The sequence below is a fragment of the Chaetura pelagica genome, unplaced genomic scaffold, assembly GCF_000747805.2.
Source record: "Chaetura pelagica isolate M959 unplaced genomic scaffold, ChaPel_1.0 scaffold254, whole genome shotgun sequence".
Taxonomy (NCBI): Eukaryota; Metazoa; Chordata; class Aves; order Apodiformes; family Apodidae; genus Chaetura; species Chaetura pelagica.
In genome coordinates, this window is record NW_009952963.1 from 1574966 (window position 1) to 1589858 (window position 14893).

The following is a 14893-nucleotide window of genomic DNA, read 5'->3' on the forward strand; positions in this document are numbered from 1 at the left end:
GGGGGGGGGGGACACGACACCACCAGGTCACCCCCAGCAGCTCCCCCAGCCCTCCCCAGGGCGTTGAAGGCTGGTTTTCCTTATGTTCTCCTGGCAAAGTTGGGTGTTCCCTGAGGAACGTGGGCTTGGTGGCATTTGTGCCTGTCCCTGCCAGGCATGGGGACACAGTTTGGGCATGGATTGGTGGGGAGGGGCCGTGGCAGCTCTGCTGTTGGGTTTGCAGGGGCTGCCGTGGGTCTCAGTGCACCCCTTGCACCTCAAACACCTCCAAAGATTGGGGGGCAAAGCATGACCTGGGGTAAACCCCCCCAGCATTGCCACCTCTGCTGGGGTCTGAGCAGGAGTGAGGGACCTCAAAAAGGTCTCTTCAGATCAACCCCACCCTCAACTAGAGGCCTGGAAAGCAGCGTTTTCAGGTGTTTGTCCCCAACCAGCCCCTCTCACCCACCTTCCTGTCCAAGCCTGGCTGGGTGAGGGTCACCCAGCCCATACCATGGGGTGGCCCATCTTCACTCTGACATTAAATCCCAGGGGCTTCACCTTCCATCCCCCTCACCAGCCTCTCAGCTGACCTCAGCCACCTCTTCCTCCACCTCCCCAAGGTCCCCCTGCTTCCTGCAAACACGTCAGGCCAACAGTTGAGGCTGATGGGGGTTCATTCCTCATCCTTCCCCCCCTCCAGGAGGCACCTGGGTGCATGAGAAGGGTGCTGGTGGCAGGTGAAGCAGCTCGATTGTATCTAAGCCCAAAGTTGACAGGGTAGTTTTGGAGGAGGTGTCAAAAAACTGTCCCATCAGGCTGGAGAAGGAGGAACCCACCACCCTCATGGGAAGGGATTTCTCCCTGTCTCTGCTTGGATCCTCTCCTGAGGATGGAGATGGGCTGGGATAAGGGATGGATGTGGCCTTGCTGGGGCCAAAATCCCAGAGCCCAGGTGCCAGGGGGCACCACCCAGGCATGGGCATCTCCATCCAGCCCAAGGAGGGGTGACATGTCCCACTGCAAACACTGACCCCCCAGCTGCCTTTTCCCCTGCAGCTCCACGGGCCCGACCAGCACCATCCCAGACTGACCCAGTCCAGCTCCTCCCTGACCCAGCATCACCCCTGGGCCTGGAACTCCCTCCCTAGGGAAGGGCACTGCAGGTCCAGGGAATGATGAAGCCTCCAGGGTCTCCATGGCTCCTCCTCACCTTGCTGGGTCTGAGCCAGGGCTGCAATCAGTGGCTCCAGCAAGACAAAGCCCCTCCAGCCCCAGGAGCTGCAGGTGAGAGCACTTTGGCCCAGGGGAGAAGCTTCCAGCTCCCCAGCTAGCTCCTCTCACCACCCTCCAATTACTTCCTCTTAATTACAAGCCATCATTAAGCACCAGGGCAATTAGAGAAGACGTGGAGGAGCTCGCTCACCCATCCCAGTGTCTGTGGTCTCCTCTGTGCACTCAGGTCTGCTCCACCACCCCCAGCTTTTGGTTGACAGGGTAGTTTTGGAGGAGGTGTCAAAAAACTGTCCCATCAGGCTGGAGAAGGAGGAACCCACCACCCTCATGGGAAGGGATTTCTCCCTGTCTCTGCTTGGATCCTCTCCTGAGGATGGAGATGGGCTGGGATAAGGGATGGATGTGGCCTTGCTGGGGCCAAAATCCCAGAGCCCAGGTGCCAGGGGGCACCACCCAGGCATGGGCATCTCCATCCAGCCCAAGGAGGGGTGACATGTCCCACTGCAAACACTGACCCCCCAGCTGCCTTTTCCCCTGCAGCTCCACGGGCCCAACCAGCACCATCCCAGACTGACCCAGTCCAGCTCCTCCCTGACCCAGCATCACCCCTGGGCCTGGAACTCCCTCCCTAGGGAAGGGCACTGCAGGTCCAGGGAATGATGAAGCCTCCAGGGTCTCCATGGCTCCTCCTCACCTTGCTGGGTCTGAGCCAGGGCTGCAATCAGTGGCTCCAGCAAGACAAAGCCCCTCCAGCCCCAGGAGTTGCAGGTGAGAGCACTTTGGCCCAGGGGAGAAGCTTCCAGCTCCCCAGCTAGCTCCTCTCACCACCCTCCAATTACTTCCTCTTAATTACAAGCCATCATTAAGCACCAGGGCAATTAGAGAAGACGTGGAGGAGCTCGCTCACCCATCCCAGTGTCTGTGGTCTCCTCTGTGCACTCAGGTCTGCTCCACCACCCCCAGCTTTTGGTTTTTGGCTCACTCCAACCACCCAGTGCTGGGATATTCCAGGAATGGTGGCCAGGCTCCCCGTGGGGTGCTCAGGGAGCCCCACAGCTCCCAGGAGTTCCCAAACACGCAGCTACAGGAGGTTTATGGCTCTTAAGACAACCCCAAACGTGGCCCAACCACAGCAGCTGGAGGTTTCATGCCAAAAGTTGGCCCCAACTTCCCCACCAACTTGGCAGGAGGTGGCACAACCAGCTGAGCATCTTCTCAACCCACTGAAGGACAAGCCAACCCCAAGGCTTGTCTCCCCCAGACCCACCTTGCCCCCTTCCTAATGACAGAGCAGCCCCACCAAGCCCAGCAACACTTAAATAGAGGAGAAATCAACCTGGTGGCCCCAAGATGAGACACTGGGTTACACCAAGTCTCTGCACAAAGCACTTCAGTTCCCAGGGCCACCTCATTTTCCAGCAGCACCAGGCACAGATGGACACTGATCTCCTGGTACTGGACACATTCATGACCTGAAGATGAGCCTGCTTGAGGTGGATGAGGAGGATTTTAAAGCCATCTCTCTCTTTTTTTTTTTAACCCAAGTGGAAACAGGCCAGTTTGTAGTTCTCATTCACATCCAAAGAGAAGTCACCACCCTTAATGTGACCTGCAAAAACTGGCTCCCTTCTCCATAGGTTCTTGTCCCTGCAAGGTCTGAGGACCCAAAGCTGGGCTTTAGCTTTCTGCACCTGAGAGAAACCAGAACCAACCAAAAACCAGCCCTGAGAAGGGGAATCAGACCTGCAGAATCAGAGCTGCAGGGTCAGACCTGCTTCAGAACTCCCTGTGACTGGTGAGGGTGGCTCCTCAAAGCCAGCAGCAGAAGACATGGGTGCCACCAGCAGCCCAGGGCAGCCACACTCAAAGTTCCTCAGGGCAGAAATGCCCCCATTTTCTACACTCCTCAAGCAAAGCAGTGCTCATCTGTGTCCAACCTTGCACTGCTGGCCATCCTTCCCCTCCTGAGCGATCTCCTGGGCTTCACTCCCCCCAGGTGACACCCCAAACTGGAGCAGAGGTTGTTCCACCCCATCTAATTCCCCGTTTCCCCAGTTTCCCATTTCTCATTGTATCTCCAGAGCATCTCTGACCTTCACAGCAAAGGTCCCTGCCAAAATTGGGTCATTTTTTTACCCCAAATCCTCCTAGTACTGCTGGAATGAGCCCCAACCTCATCCTGGCAGGACCTAAGTCCCCAACTTTCAGCTCAGCTGTTAAACCAGAGCTGAAAGCCACGTCCTTACAGACGTGAGGATGGATTTTTTGGGCTTCCTCAGCTTTTGGCTGAGTTTCTGCTAAAACCAGATGCAGAATGGAAATGTTGGCTGCCCAGCTCACCAGGAGAGGCATGGGATGGAGAGAAGCTCCATCAGCTCTAATCCTTTGGCCTCTTCACACAGGAACTAGACATGAAACGTGTCGTTTCCAAGGGACGTTTCATCTCCTGAATATCTTTGCCTGAAAGGGCTGATTGGTCAGGACAAGCTCTCCAGTGACAAACACCATCACGTGGGGGGATGGAGATGGAAGGAGCAGCATCATGGAATCACAGACTGCTTTGAGTGGGAAAGGCCCTTCAAGATCATCTAGATCCACCCCCTGCATGGGCAGGGACCCCTCCCACCAGCCCAGGCTGCTCCAAGCCCCATCCAACCTGCCTTTCAACACTGCCAGGGATGGGGCAGCCACAGCTTCCCTGGGCAACCTGGGCCGCCACCCAGCTTTCCTGGAGCCCCTTCAGGCACTGGAAGCTGCTCTAAGGGCTCCCTGGAGCCTTCTCTTCTCCAGGCTCAACACCCCAACTCTCCCAGCCTGGCTCCAGAGCTGCTCCAGCCCTCCCAGCATCTCTGGGGCCTCCTCTGGCCTCTCTCCAACAGCTCCATGTCCTTCTGGTGTTGGGGGCTCCAGAGCTGGACACAGCTCTCCAGGTGGGGTCTCACGAGAGCTGAGTAGAGGGGGAGACCCCCCTCCCTTGACCTGTGGGTACTGGGCTGCTGGAGGAAACCTGCCCAAGCTGCTGGCACTGATAACCCAGCTCTTGGCTTGTGCTGCTTCTGGCACAAAGGGTTGGGTTTCCTTCCCATCCCCCCAGCTTTGCTTTTCTTCCTTTCCACAGCTCCTGAAACTCTTTGCCCTGTTGTTCCTACAGCTGGAAAACCTCCCAAAACACTGTGAGGGGGGGGAAAAAAACCCAAAACAACCACCAGCATTTAATAAGGAACATTCACTAAACGGGCTTGATTCCAAACCCAAAGAGACCCCAAAATGTCACAACACTTCAAATGTCCCAAGCTTGGCTCTTGTTTTCCCTGTGACCTGCTCTGTGCCCTGGCTTGGTGCAGACACCATGGCCAGATGCCTGCAGCACCCAAAAGGTCACTGGAATGGCCAGGGGACAACCAGAGGGACAGCCCCACTCAGCCCAGGCTGCTGTGCTGGTGGCACATCCAGCCAGAGGCTGGAGATGAAGCAGATGCTGGGGAATTAGGTGGTGTTAGGGAAAGGCCAAGGAATCAGTTGGTTTTACTGACCTGAGGAGCATCTCCTGGCTGGCTGCAAGGTGGTTTGGCCATGGAAATGATATATCCCATGGGAAGAGGTTGGGTCCAAGAGCCCCTGCCCAGGGCCAGGTCCTGCCTCTCTGAAGCAAAGTGTTGGAGCCCCACACCCCTTCCCACCAGCCTGGAGCTAAACCTGCCTAAACTCTGCCATTAAACACCAAGTGGATCAGATCCATGAAATCCAATCAAACTCTTCCAAGCTCTTCCAACCAACAAGGTGTTTTTCCCACCCAAAATGATGCTCTGGTTCTGAAGCTGCAGCTCCTGCACCCGAGGACAGAGCAGTTTGTTTCCACCAGCAGGTGCTGAACCCCAGACCCACCTCCCTGCAGAACCCCCAGCCTGGCTCTCACCATCCATCCCTCTGGGGCTTCACACCACAAACCCAACACCAACACTGGGCTGGGGGGAGGTTCTGCAGGAGCTCTTTTCCCAGAGCAAACCTCCTCCAAAGCAAAATCCCAGGAGGTGAGGTGGTGAGAGATCCCTTTGGGTTGCCCCAGGGCACTCAAAGGCACCTTGTCCTCACGCCTATGGAGGCTGCAGATCCAGAAAGGCACTTGCAGAGGGGTTTTTTTGGGCTCCCTCCCCATCTTCCCAGCTGAAAGGGGAGCTTTAGGGCGTGGGGAAGGAGTGGCAGTAGGTCCATGTCCTACCTGCCTGCTTGGAGAACCCCCGAGATGCTGAAGAGGCCGAAGTCAGTGATCACCACCTTCCCGTTGTCGTAGAAAACGTTTTTTGACTTCAGGTCCTTGTGAAGGATCCCCTTGGCGTGCAGGTAGCCCATTCCCTAGGGAGAGAAGAGAGAGAAAAAGACCCCCTCAGGTGGCACAAACAGCCAGGGCAGGGACAGCCCCACGAGTGCCAAGGTGAGGAGAACATCCCTGAGCCACGGCGGCACGTCCGCGCTACCGAGCTACGGCTGAAGGCCACGTGTCCCCAACGTGTCCCTGCAGAAAGGGTCCAAGAGGGGGGTTTGCTGGCTTGGGACAGGCACTGGGTGGTGCTGCTGGAGGGTGATGGGCTCATGGGGTGGGCATCCCAGCTGTGATGGCTCCCACTCATCTTCCTGATTCATTGATTGCGCGAGAAAAATTAGCAGCCGAGCAAACTGGCAGGTCGTTTCCTGAAATCCTCTGCTGAGAAATTGATGGTGATGATGATGATGTTTTCCCCTCTGTTCTCTTTTGGGGCTGGGAGCAGAAGGGTAATAAGTCAGAGCTCTCCATCATCAAGGCCCTGGCTGAGCCATTAGTGCTTCCTATGCAACACACCAACACCACCAGGCTGGAAACAAGCTCCTCGCAGGAGTCCTGCCTTCATTCTTTTCCCCTGGGACAAAAATGACTTGGTGGTTAATTAAAATGATTGCTAATGATGTTAAAGAAAAAAAAAAGGCCATGGATGGGAATTCCAAACTCTCCTGCATTGGGCTCCTCCAGCAGCAGCAGGTGGAGCAGACGGTCGGCAGCTCCATGTGGCCAATGTTCAACTCAACGGGGCAACCAGCTCCAGGGAGGGCAAGCAAAGCTATTTATCCTGCCATCAGCAGGGCTTTCCGTGCTGCCCCACTTGTCATTCTCATAAGCAGACCAGGAAAAACTCGGTCTGGAGGAAAGTGCTCAGGGATCCAAGGTAGAAGGGTCAGCAAAGTGTTGCTGAAGTGCAAATGTCAGTTGGGCGTCGCTGTTTGTGAACTGGGTCTCCAAGGGGGGCTCATCCTAGGTCTGATCCTTCCGTGGGTGGTTGTTCCATCAGGCAGGGAGTGTTTTTTAAGTTTGCAGCTGGGAGGGATGCTCTGAATTCAGAAATGAACTGGGGAAATTGGGAAAGTCACCTGCAAACCCCACGTATCTGAGAATCATAGATTGGAGTGGGTTGGAAGGGACCTTAAAGATCATCCAGATCCAACCTCCCTGCATGGGCAGGGACACCTCCCACTAGATGAAGTTGCTTAGAGCCACATCCAACCAAATCCTCAAATGCAGAAGGCCAAGACATGAGGAAATAATCCTGAAGGTACCAAGGGCTTGGCAGCCCCACAGGGCTCTGCTCTGCTCCAGGGGCAGTGGGAAAGGCTGGGGACAGGCAGGGACAGCAGCCACCCCAACACAGCAGGTTCTGGGGGTTCATCTGTATCCCTCAGTGCTCACATCCCAAAGAGCTTCTGCTCAGGGATAATGGAGGAAGGGGAGGATTTGGAGCTGCAGCAGACCCTGAGATGATGGAGCTGCAGCTGGATGTCTGGACCTGCGTCCCCAGCAGTGGGACCAGCAGGGCCAGGGAGGGGATTGTCCCCTCTGCTCTGCTGAGACCCCCTGCAGGGCTGGGGCCAGGGCTGGGGTCCCCAACACAGGAAGGACATGGAGCTGTTGGAGAGAGGCCAGAGGAGGCCCTGGAGATGCTGGGAGGGCTGGAGCAGCTCTGGAGCCAGGCTGGGAGAGTTGGGGTGTTCAGCCTGGAGAAGAGAAGGCTCCAGGGAGACCTTAGAGCAGCTTCCAGTGCCTGAAGGGGCTCCAGGAAAGCTGGGGAGGGACTTGGGACAAGGGCAGGGAGGGAGAGGACAAGGGGGAAGGGATTAAAACTGGAAGAGGGAGACTGAGGTTGGACATGAGGAGAAAATTCTTTGCTGTGAGGGTGGTGAGACCCTGGCCCAGGTTGCCCAGGGAAGCTGTGGCTGCCCCATCCCTGGCAGTGTTGAAGGGCAGGTTGGATGGGGCTTGGAGCAACCTGGGCTGGTGGGAGGTGTCCCTGCCCATGCAGGGGGGTGGGACTGGATGATCTTTAAGGTCCTTTTCTAACCCAAACCACTCTATGAGTCTGTGATTAATTAGGGATCTCCAGGTCCCAGCACATGAAATAATGATGAGGTTTTCAAATCTGCTCCAAAGTGTCACCTTGACAGAGCCCCAGGGTTCTGCATCCCAGCGCTATGAACCTGCTCCTCCTGCAAGGGGCAGTGCAGGGCAGGATGAGTCCCAGCATAGGGGGGATGCTCCACAGCCCCATCCCAGCAGCAGGGATTGAAGGGAACTGGGAGCAGGGACCTTCCCCACATGCCCACATGGCTGGGACCTCATCTCCCAGGGAATCCCCAACCACATCCAAGCCTTTGCTGAAGGGGTTTCTCCAGCTAAACCTGAATCCCTCACCTCGTTCCCTGGGGTATCACACAAATCCAGCCCCGTTGCCTTCACCCTTGGGATGATCAGGGAAAAAAAACCTCCCTGGTCTGGTCCCTCCTCACTTTGCTGGGCTGCCCGGCGTGAGAGCAAAGAGCCAGCTCCCTCTGCTGGCTCCAGGTCCCCTCTTCCTCACCCAGAGGGGGATCAGACACTGGGATGGACTTCCCAGGGAAGTGGTGGAGTCACCATCCCTGGAGGTGTCCAAGGAAAGGCTGGATGAGGCACTTAGTGCCACGGTCTGGAGACGTGGGGGTGTTGGTCAGAAGCTGGACTTGATGATCTTCAAGGTCTTTTCCAGCCTTGGTGATGCTGTGGAAGCCCCTTTGGCCTCCAGAGGCTCATGGCCCAAGGAGCTTCCTGCATCCACTGATCCAAGGGGCTCAGCAGCTCTGCTGGCACTCCTGGGGGCTCAAATGATCAATTCAAACCATTGCTGTGGGCAGGGAGCAGAGCTGAAGCCTCTCCTGTGGTCCTGTCTCCTGCTCCTCTGGGTGATGCTGCCCCAAGCCCAACCAACCCAAGAGGTTGGGGTTTTCCTTCACTTCTCCACTCCAACCAACTGCAAGTCCAGCAAAGCACCCTGAACATCTGCTGGTGGGATGTGGAGAGGTGGGAAGGCAGAGAAACTGCTCTTATTGAATCATCATAGGATGGTTTGGTTTGGAAGGGACCTGAAAGATCATCTAGTTCCAACCCCCCTGCATGGGCAGGGACACCTCCCACCAGCCCAGGTTGCTCCAAGCCCCATCCAACCTGCCCTTCAACACTGCCAGGGATGGGGCAGCCACAGCTTCCCTGGGCAACCTGGGCCAGGCTCTCACCACCCTCACAGCAAAGAATTTCCTCCTCATGTCCAACCCAAATCTCCCTCTTCCAGCTTTAATCCATTCCCCTCATCCCACCCCTCCCTGCCCTTGTCCCAAGCCCCTCCCCAGCTTTCCTGGAGCCCCTTCAGGCACTGGAAGCTGCTCTAAGGTCTCCCTGGAGCCTTCTCTTCTCCAGGCTGAACACCCCAACTCTCCCAGCCTGGCTCCAGAGCTGCTCCAGCCCTTCCAGCATCTCTGTGGCCTCCTCTGGACTTGCTCCAACAGCTCCATGTCCTTCCTGTGTTGGGGACCCCAGCACTGTCCCCAGCCCTGCAGGGGGTCTCAGCAGAGCAGAGTTGAGGTGACAACAGTCTCTAAACCTTGTCCTCAACCCCCCACCTGGAGCAACACAACCCACAGAGGGAAGAGGCTGAGCTGAGACCTTCCCTCCCACTGGGAACATCTGGGAGGTGGAAACCCTGAGCACAGGTGTGTTTGTAGCCAGGGGAACAAACATGAGGCAAACTCTGTGAGGGCTCAGACCTTCACTTGGTGGGAAAAAAACCCATCCTGAAAAGGTGGAAAATAGGGATCAAGATTAGAAATGAAGCAGAAAGGCCCCTGGGTGGCTCAGATACCCCCAGGTCAGGTCAGAACTTCTCCTCTCCAAGATGCCCCTTGCCAGGTGGCTCAGCAGAGCAGTTCAGCTGCTGCCCCAGAGGTTTAGGGGAGGGGGGAATTGAAGGAATTCCCCTTAAAAAGAGCATGAACTTTGCTAAATCTGGGTGTAAAGAAGCAGAAAAGAGGCAATAGCAGGGACAGGAGGAACACGGGGCAGCAGCACCACTTGGGGTTCATTGCTGAGCATGTTCTGGTTTCTAACACGGATTTGAAGGGGTTTAAGATCTGCCAGAAAAGCTTCATTTTGGTTTGGGTTGGTTTTCCTCCCTCCTCCCAGGATAAACACATTGAAGATGAGATCACCCTCAGGTGATTTGGGCTTGCTGGGGCTGGAGGTGCTGGCTGACCTTGGTCAGGACACAGGGCCAGTGGCACAGGACACGTGCCAAGTACTTCTGGTGTCCTTGGGTGTTCCACACATTGGGAATCACAGAAGAACCCTGCAGGTGGCTCAACACCTCTTGGGAAAACAAGCCCCTGCAGCTTGGAATGGCTCAGGAGCCAACTTCCCAGCCACTTGACCCGACCTCCTGAGGACCCTCCCCAGCATCTATTGATACCATCGTGTCTGAAGTGCTGAAGATGCACTTGGGATCACCCCTGGGAAATGAAAAGGGGGTTTTAGCTCTGGAAAAAGGATGTCTGCTCTGCCTCCTGCCATGAGCACCACAGCACTGACTCCTCCAGGTGCCTTGGCTGGGGGTTGCTTTCACTACAGGCATCTGGAAACATCAGACCAACCTCAGGTTTTTTCCAAGAGGAGAGGAACATCCAACCAGGAACTTGCTCACAGAAGCAAAGCTGAACTTAAACCCCTGCACTTAGAGCAACGGAGTCACCAGAGTTGGAAGGGACCTCTGAAAATCACCTAGTCCAACCCCCCTGCTAGAGCAGGGTCACCTCCAGCAGGTCCCACATCCAGGTGGGTTGGGAATGTCTCCAGGGATGGAGACTCCACAGCCTCCCTGGGCAGCCTGGCCCAGGGCTCTGGGACCCTCAGGGTCCAGAAGTTGTTCCTCGTGTTTAACTTGACCCTCCTGTGCTCCAGCTTGTGCCCATGGCCCCTTGTCCTGTCACCACAAGTGGACCCAAGGGGGGCAATTCCCAGAGGGAAGAGGAGCTGTGGCCAGGATGAGCCCCAAGCTCCCAGGCAGCCTTGGTGCCACCTCAGCTCAGCCCAGTGTGGCTGAGAAAGGTCCGGAAAACCCAGTTATTAAAGGTGTGATCCTGCCCAGATCCCTTTGGCTTCTCCATTCCCACTTCCCAGAGCAGCTCAGCTAGGCTCTTGGCAGGATCTGGCCCCTCCTTGGTGCTGAGCTGCCCTCCCTCCAGCCCTTACCTTCACGATTTCCTGGGCTATCTGCCTCGTCTTGTTGACGTCCAGGACGATCTTGGCGTCTCTCACCACCGAGTAGAGAGTCCGACCCTTACAGAGGCTGGAAGAACAGGAAAAGGGAGAAGATAAACCCACACTTCCCAACCCACCACCCCCCAGAAACCCCCCCCCACAAACTCCAGAGGCAGCAGCTGCAGCAGGGAACTATAAATAACCACAAGAGCTTTGCTTACATCCCAAGGCGAGTTGGACGTTCAGCAAGGACACCGGGGGGCTCTCCCCAGTTTGGCACTGGGTTGGACTGGGGCCACCGTCATGGGTGTTGAGCCCCAGGAGTGGGGGAACCTGGGCTGATTCCTGGCTCCTTCCCCACATCCCAAGCATGAGAGAACCACCTGCTCCTCTGGCTTCAGGCTTTTTGGGCCACTGGTCCCCTCCTCTTCCCTCAGAGGAGACAATACCCACAGATGGAACATGAGTCAAAAGAGGAAAGGCAGGGAGGGGGGGGGGACAAAAAAACCCCCCCAGAACAAAAAAGAATCCCAACCCAACTCACTGTACAATGTCCTCCAATTTTCCTTCTCGTACCAATTACAGTAAAATCTATTTACAGAGCCTCAATTACCAAAGGCAGCTGGAAAGGGGAGGAGGGGATGGGGGGAAGAGAGAGAGAGATATAAACCAATTAAAAATATATTGACATTTGAATATCATCCTGGAGAACGTGGGTGGCTGCTGCCTCGACTCCCTCCCACCCAAAAGAAAGGGCTTTTTTGCTTCTCTGTGTCCACCCACGCTCATCAAAGGCAGGTTTAGAAAGATGGGGCTGGAAAGCTGGGCCTGGGAAAGGAAGGGCCTGACACACACAGGGGTTAAAGAGCCCTCGGTGAGCACAGCTGGTCCTTGCATCCTCTGCTACTTCAGGAATTCCAAGTTCCAGGCTTGAATTCCTCTGCTCTCCCCTCCCTGCAGCTTCGTGGTTTCCTCCCTCTCCTCCAGCCCCAGAGGAGGCAGCAGGGACAGGCTTGGTCCCCTGTTTTGGTCTTTTTGGGTTGTTTTTGTGGTGGGAATAATCAGCCTGAGCTGCCTCCTGAGGAGCATCACCCCCAGGTGCCCTGTGCTTCCCTGGGTACCACCCAGGTAGGGAGAGGTTCAAACCCATCATTACCACATGGCCAAGGCCACCACCTCAGCACCAACAAGGTCCCCATGGGCAACGAGCCCCCCCAGAGCAGGGATGGTAGAGGCTCCTCTCCAGAACGTTGGGGAAGGCTGAGACCTTAGCAGCTCTTCCAGGGATTCAGGTGGTTGGGACAGGGATGCCCTTGGTGGGACTTAACCTTCTTCAGAAGTTCATGGACCCTCCAGCTCCCAAGCCAAGAGCTCCACGGGCAGAAAGCACAACATGGTCAAGCAGGAATAGGGCTGGTCCCATATCTCATGGGTTTTGGGAAGCCAGCAGCAATCTTCAGAGGACCTTGTAGCAGGTTGTGTTGGACACCAGCAAGGAAGACCTGTCAGGGAGTTGAGGGCATCTCCATACCCGTGCAACTGCCTCCTTGGTGACACTTGTCATTGCTCCCAGCACATCCCTGGGCCCACCAGCCAGGCTGCAGACCCCAGGCACCCACTGACACCTAAACCAGCTGCTTCAGATCTACAGGAGCTTGGCTGCAGCCACAGAGAAACCCAGGTTGGGCTGAAAATGAGGATCCACATGCTCCAGCTGGCTAAGACCACCCTGGGGTTCCTGCAAAATCACGACAGACCAACCTCTGTGACACAACAGGGTTCCTGCCACCTCCCTTGACCTGCCTGGGCACTGAGATTCCCGGTCCCACCAAACAATTGGGTTCCCTCAGAGGAGAACAACCCAGAAAGCTGCTCCTTCTCTGCCTCCCTCACAAATCGACATCGCAAATGGAACCAATAGGGTTTGATTTCAGCCCTAAAGTGGGGCCAGATCAGCTGGTTTCCCCCGGAGAAAGAAGAAAAGGGGTTGTTTAGAAACAAAGCCTCCAGTTTCTGCCCATCCAAGCTGTGGTGACCCCAGGAGGGGGCTTGCAGGTCTCACCTGCTGAGACTCCCATCTCACCACGTCATGCAAAGAGGAGCCCCCAGCATGAGGACAGCGACCACCTCTCAGCCCCAGGCTGGTGTTCCCCCCACCCAGTGCTGACACCAGTGGGCACAGGACATCCCACCACTGCTCCTCAGACCTTGGCACAGCCCCCCCCAGGCAACCAGGTGCTTTTCTCCTCCCGCGTCGCCTCCTCGACATGAATTCAACCACCGCCCCGCTCTTTGTGGGAGTTTTCTTGCTGGAGAAGGAGCTGCCAGAGCAGAGATAAAGCCTGGTTGATACCTATTATGCAGCACCTGAGCCCATTCAACCACCACCTGGGCAACCTTTTCACGGTGGAGCTTCAATAGCTCCGCTCCTCCTCGTTCCTCGCCCCGTCGTCAATCGCTCCCAGTTGGGGCAGGAGCAGCAGGGACAAAGCCCAAGCTCCCAGGGCACGTTCTTCATCATCATCATCACCATCAGGGTGGCATCGAGGCACCTGCAGATCACGAGGCCAGAACCCGCCCACGCTTGACACCACAAACAAAAGGCAGATGATTTTGTGTCTTCAGGCAGCTCCTTCACCACTGAAGCACATTTTTGGTAAACAACCAGTTGTCTTCTCTGCCTAAAACCTCTCCAATCCCACCCAGCAGCAGAGCAGGCAGCTGCAGATCACGAGGCCAGAACCCGCCCACGCTTGACACCACAAACAAAAGGCAGATGATTTTGTGTCTTCAGGCAGCTCCTTCACCACTGAAGCACATTTTTGGTAAACAACCAGTTGTCTTCTCTGCCTAAAACCTCTCCAATCCCACCCAGCAGCAGAGCAGGCAGCTTGGGGGGACACGTGTTGGGACCAAGCCTCACTCAGTGCCGAGGGGACAGCAGGGACAGCCTGGATGGGCAGCTCTGGGGAGAGGGGAAAGGTCCTTCCAGGAGCTCCCAGCACCCAGGAGCTCCTCTCAACCCCACAGCACAACCTGAGCTGGCAGCCCCAGCCCCGTAGCCCCATCCTGCAGATGCAAGTCTCTTATTCAAAATGAGGTTTTGAAGTGTTCAGCCAAGCAAGCCAAATCCCAAATTGCTTGATAAACACTGCGTGTCACCAGCGTGGGCTGAAGACATCAGCAATGGGAGCCAAGCCAACAGAGGAACAATTTAGGAGGGATGAGTGAGGAAGAGCTGGAGCCTCTTGATATTTTTTGCCATTCCAGGTGAAAACAGCTTCATCCATCCCTCACCCACTGGGGTTTTTTTCTCCCCCCCCCCCTCCTGCAACCTCAGTTTTGATGGCAACCATCTCTACGTTGAGGTCCATCACCCTCTACAGGAATGGCCATCACCCCCTACCCTGATGGCCATCCCCTCTACCCTGGTGGCCACCATCCTCTACGTTGATGGCCACCATTTCTACCTTGATAGCCACAAGCTCTGTGAGGTTGAAGACCTCAGCCTGGCTCCTGCTCAGGAGCAGGAAGAAATTCAGAGCTGAGGCCACAGCACCCGGGTTGGGATGCTCTTCCCCACCAGTGTTTTGTGCTTTTCTTCCCCAACCATCCACACAAATGCCCATTAAATTTAACAGGCTCATTTAAACACCCCAAAGTGATAAATGCCAGACCCCAGGAAGCTCATTACTTGCTCATATATTGATTTATGGGGAACCAGCTCAGATGCCATGGTGATAGCCAGCACTCTCCACCCAGGGGAGACACAGAGAGAGAGAGTGGGAATTAATAAGAAGTACTTTAATATAAAAATACCTCTGCCAGCAGGTTGGAGCTGTGCTTGAGGAAAGGCAGAGCAAAGGAGGGGCTGCTCAGATGCCTCCACACTCTCCATCAGTTTCCTGATGAGGAGGATTTCATTGAAAAGAGGGAATCTTTGGGGACTTGAAAGATACCACCACAGCAAGTGGAGCTGCTGCTGAGCTGGGACTTGGTGGGTTTTATTTGAGCCAGACAAGCCGTGGCAGGGAGGGGAGGAAGGAGACCAGCACCTGCCTGAGCTCTTTGGGAAGTTTTCAAGCTGTTTCCCTA

General features: G+C 55.9%; 1 protein-coding gene across 1 annotated transcript in view; it reads right to left on the bottom strand.

Annotated features, from left to right (window-relative positions):
- The window catches only part of KSR2 (kinase suppressor of ras 2), a gene marked incomplete at its 5' end in the record, with an annotated part of 65911 nt that overhangs the window by 4633 nt on the left and 46385 nt on the right, over positions 1 to 14893 (bottom strand). The window contains 3 exons of the mRNA XM_009995686.1: positions 5277 to 5309; positions 5435 to 5568; positions 10790 to 10886. Of these exons, the coding sequence (XP_009993988.1) occupies positions 5277 to 5309; positions 5435 to 5568; positions 10790 to 10886 (264 nt within the window). The remainder of the gene's footprint in view (positions 1 to 5276; positions 5310 to 5434; positions 5569 to 10789; positions 10887 to 14893) is intronic.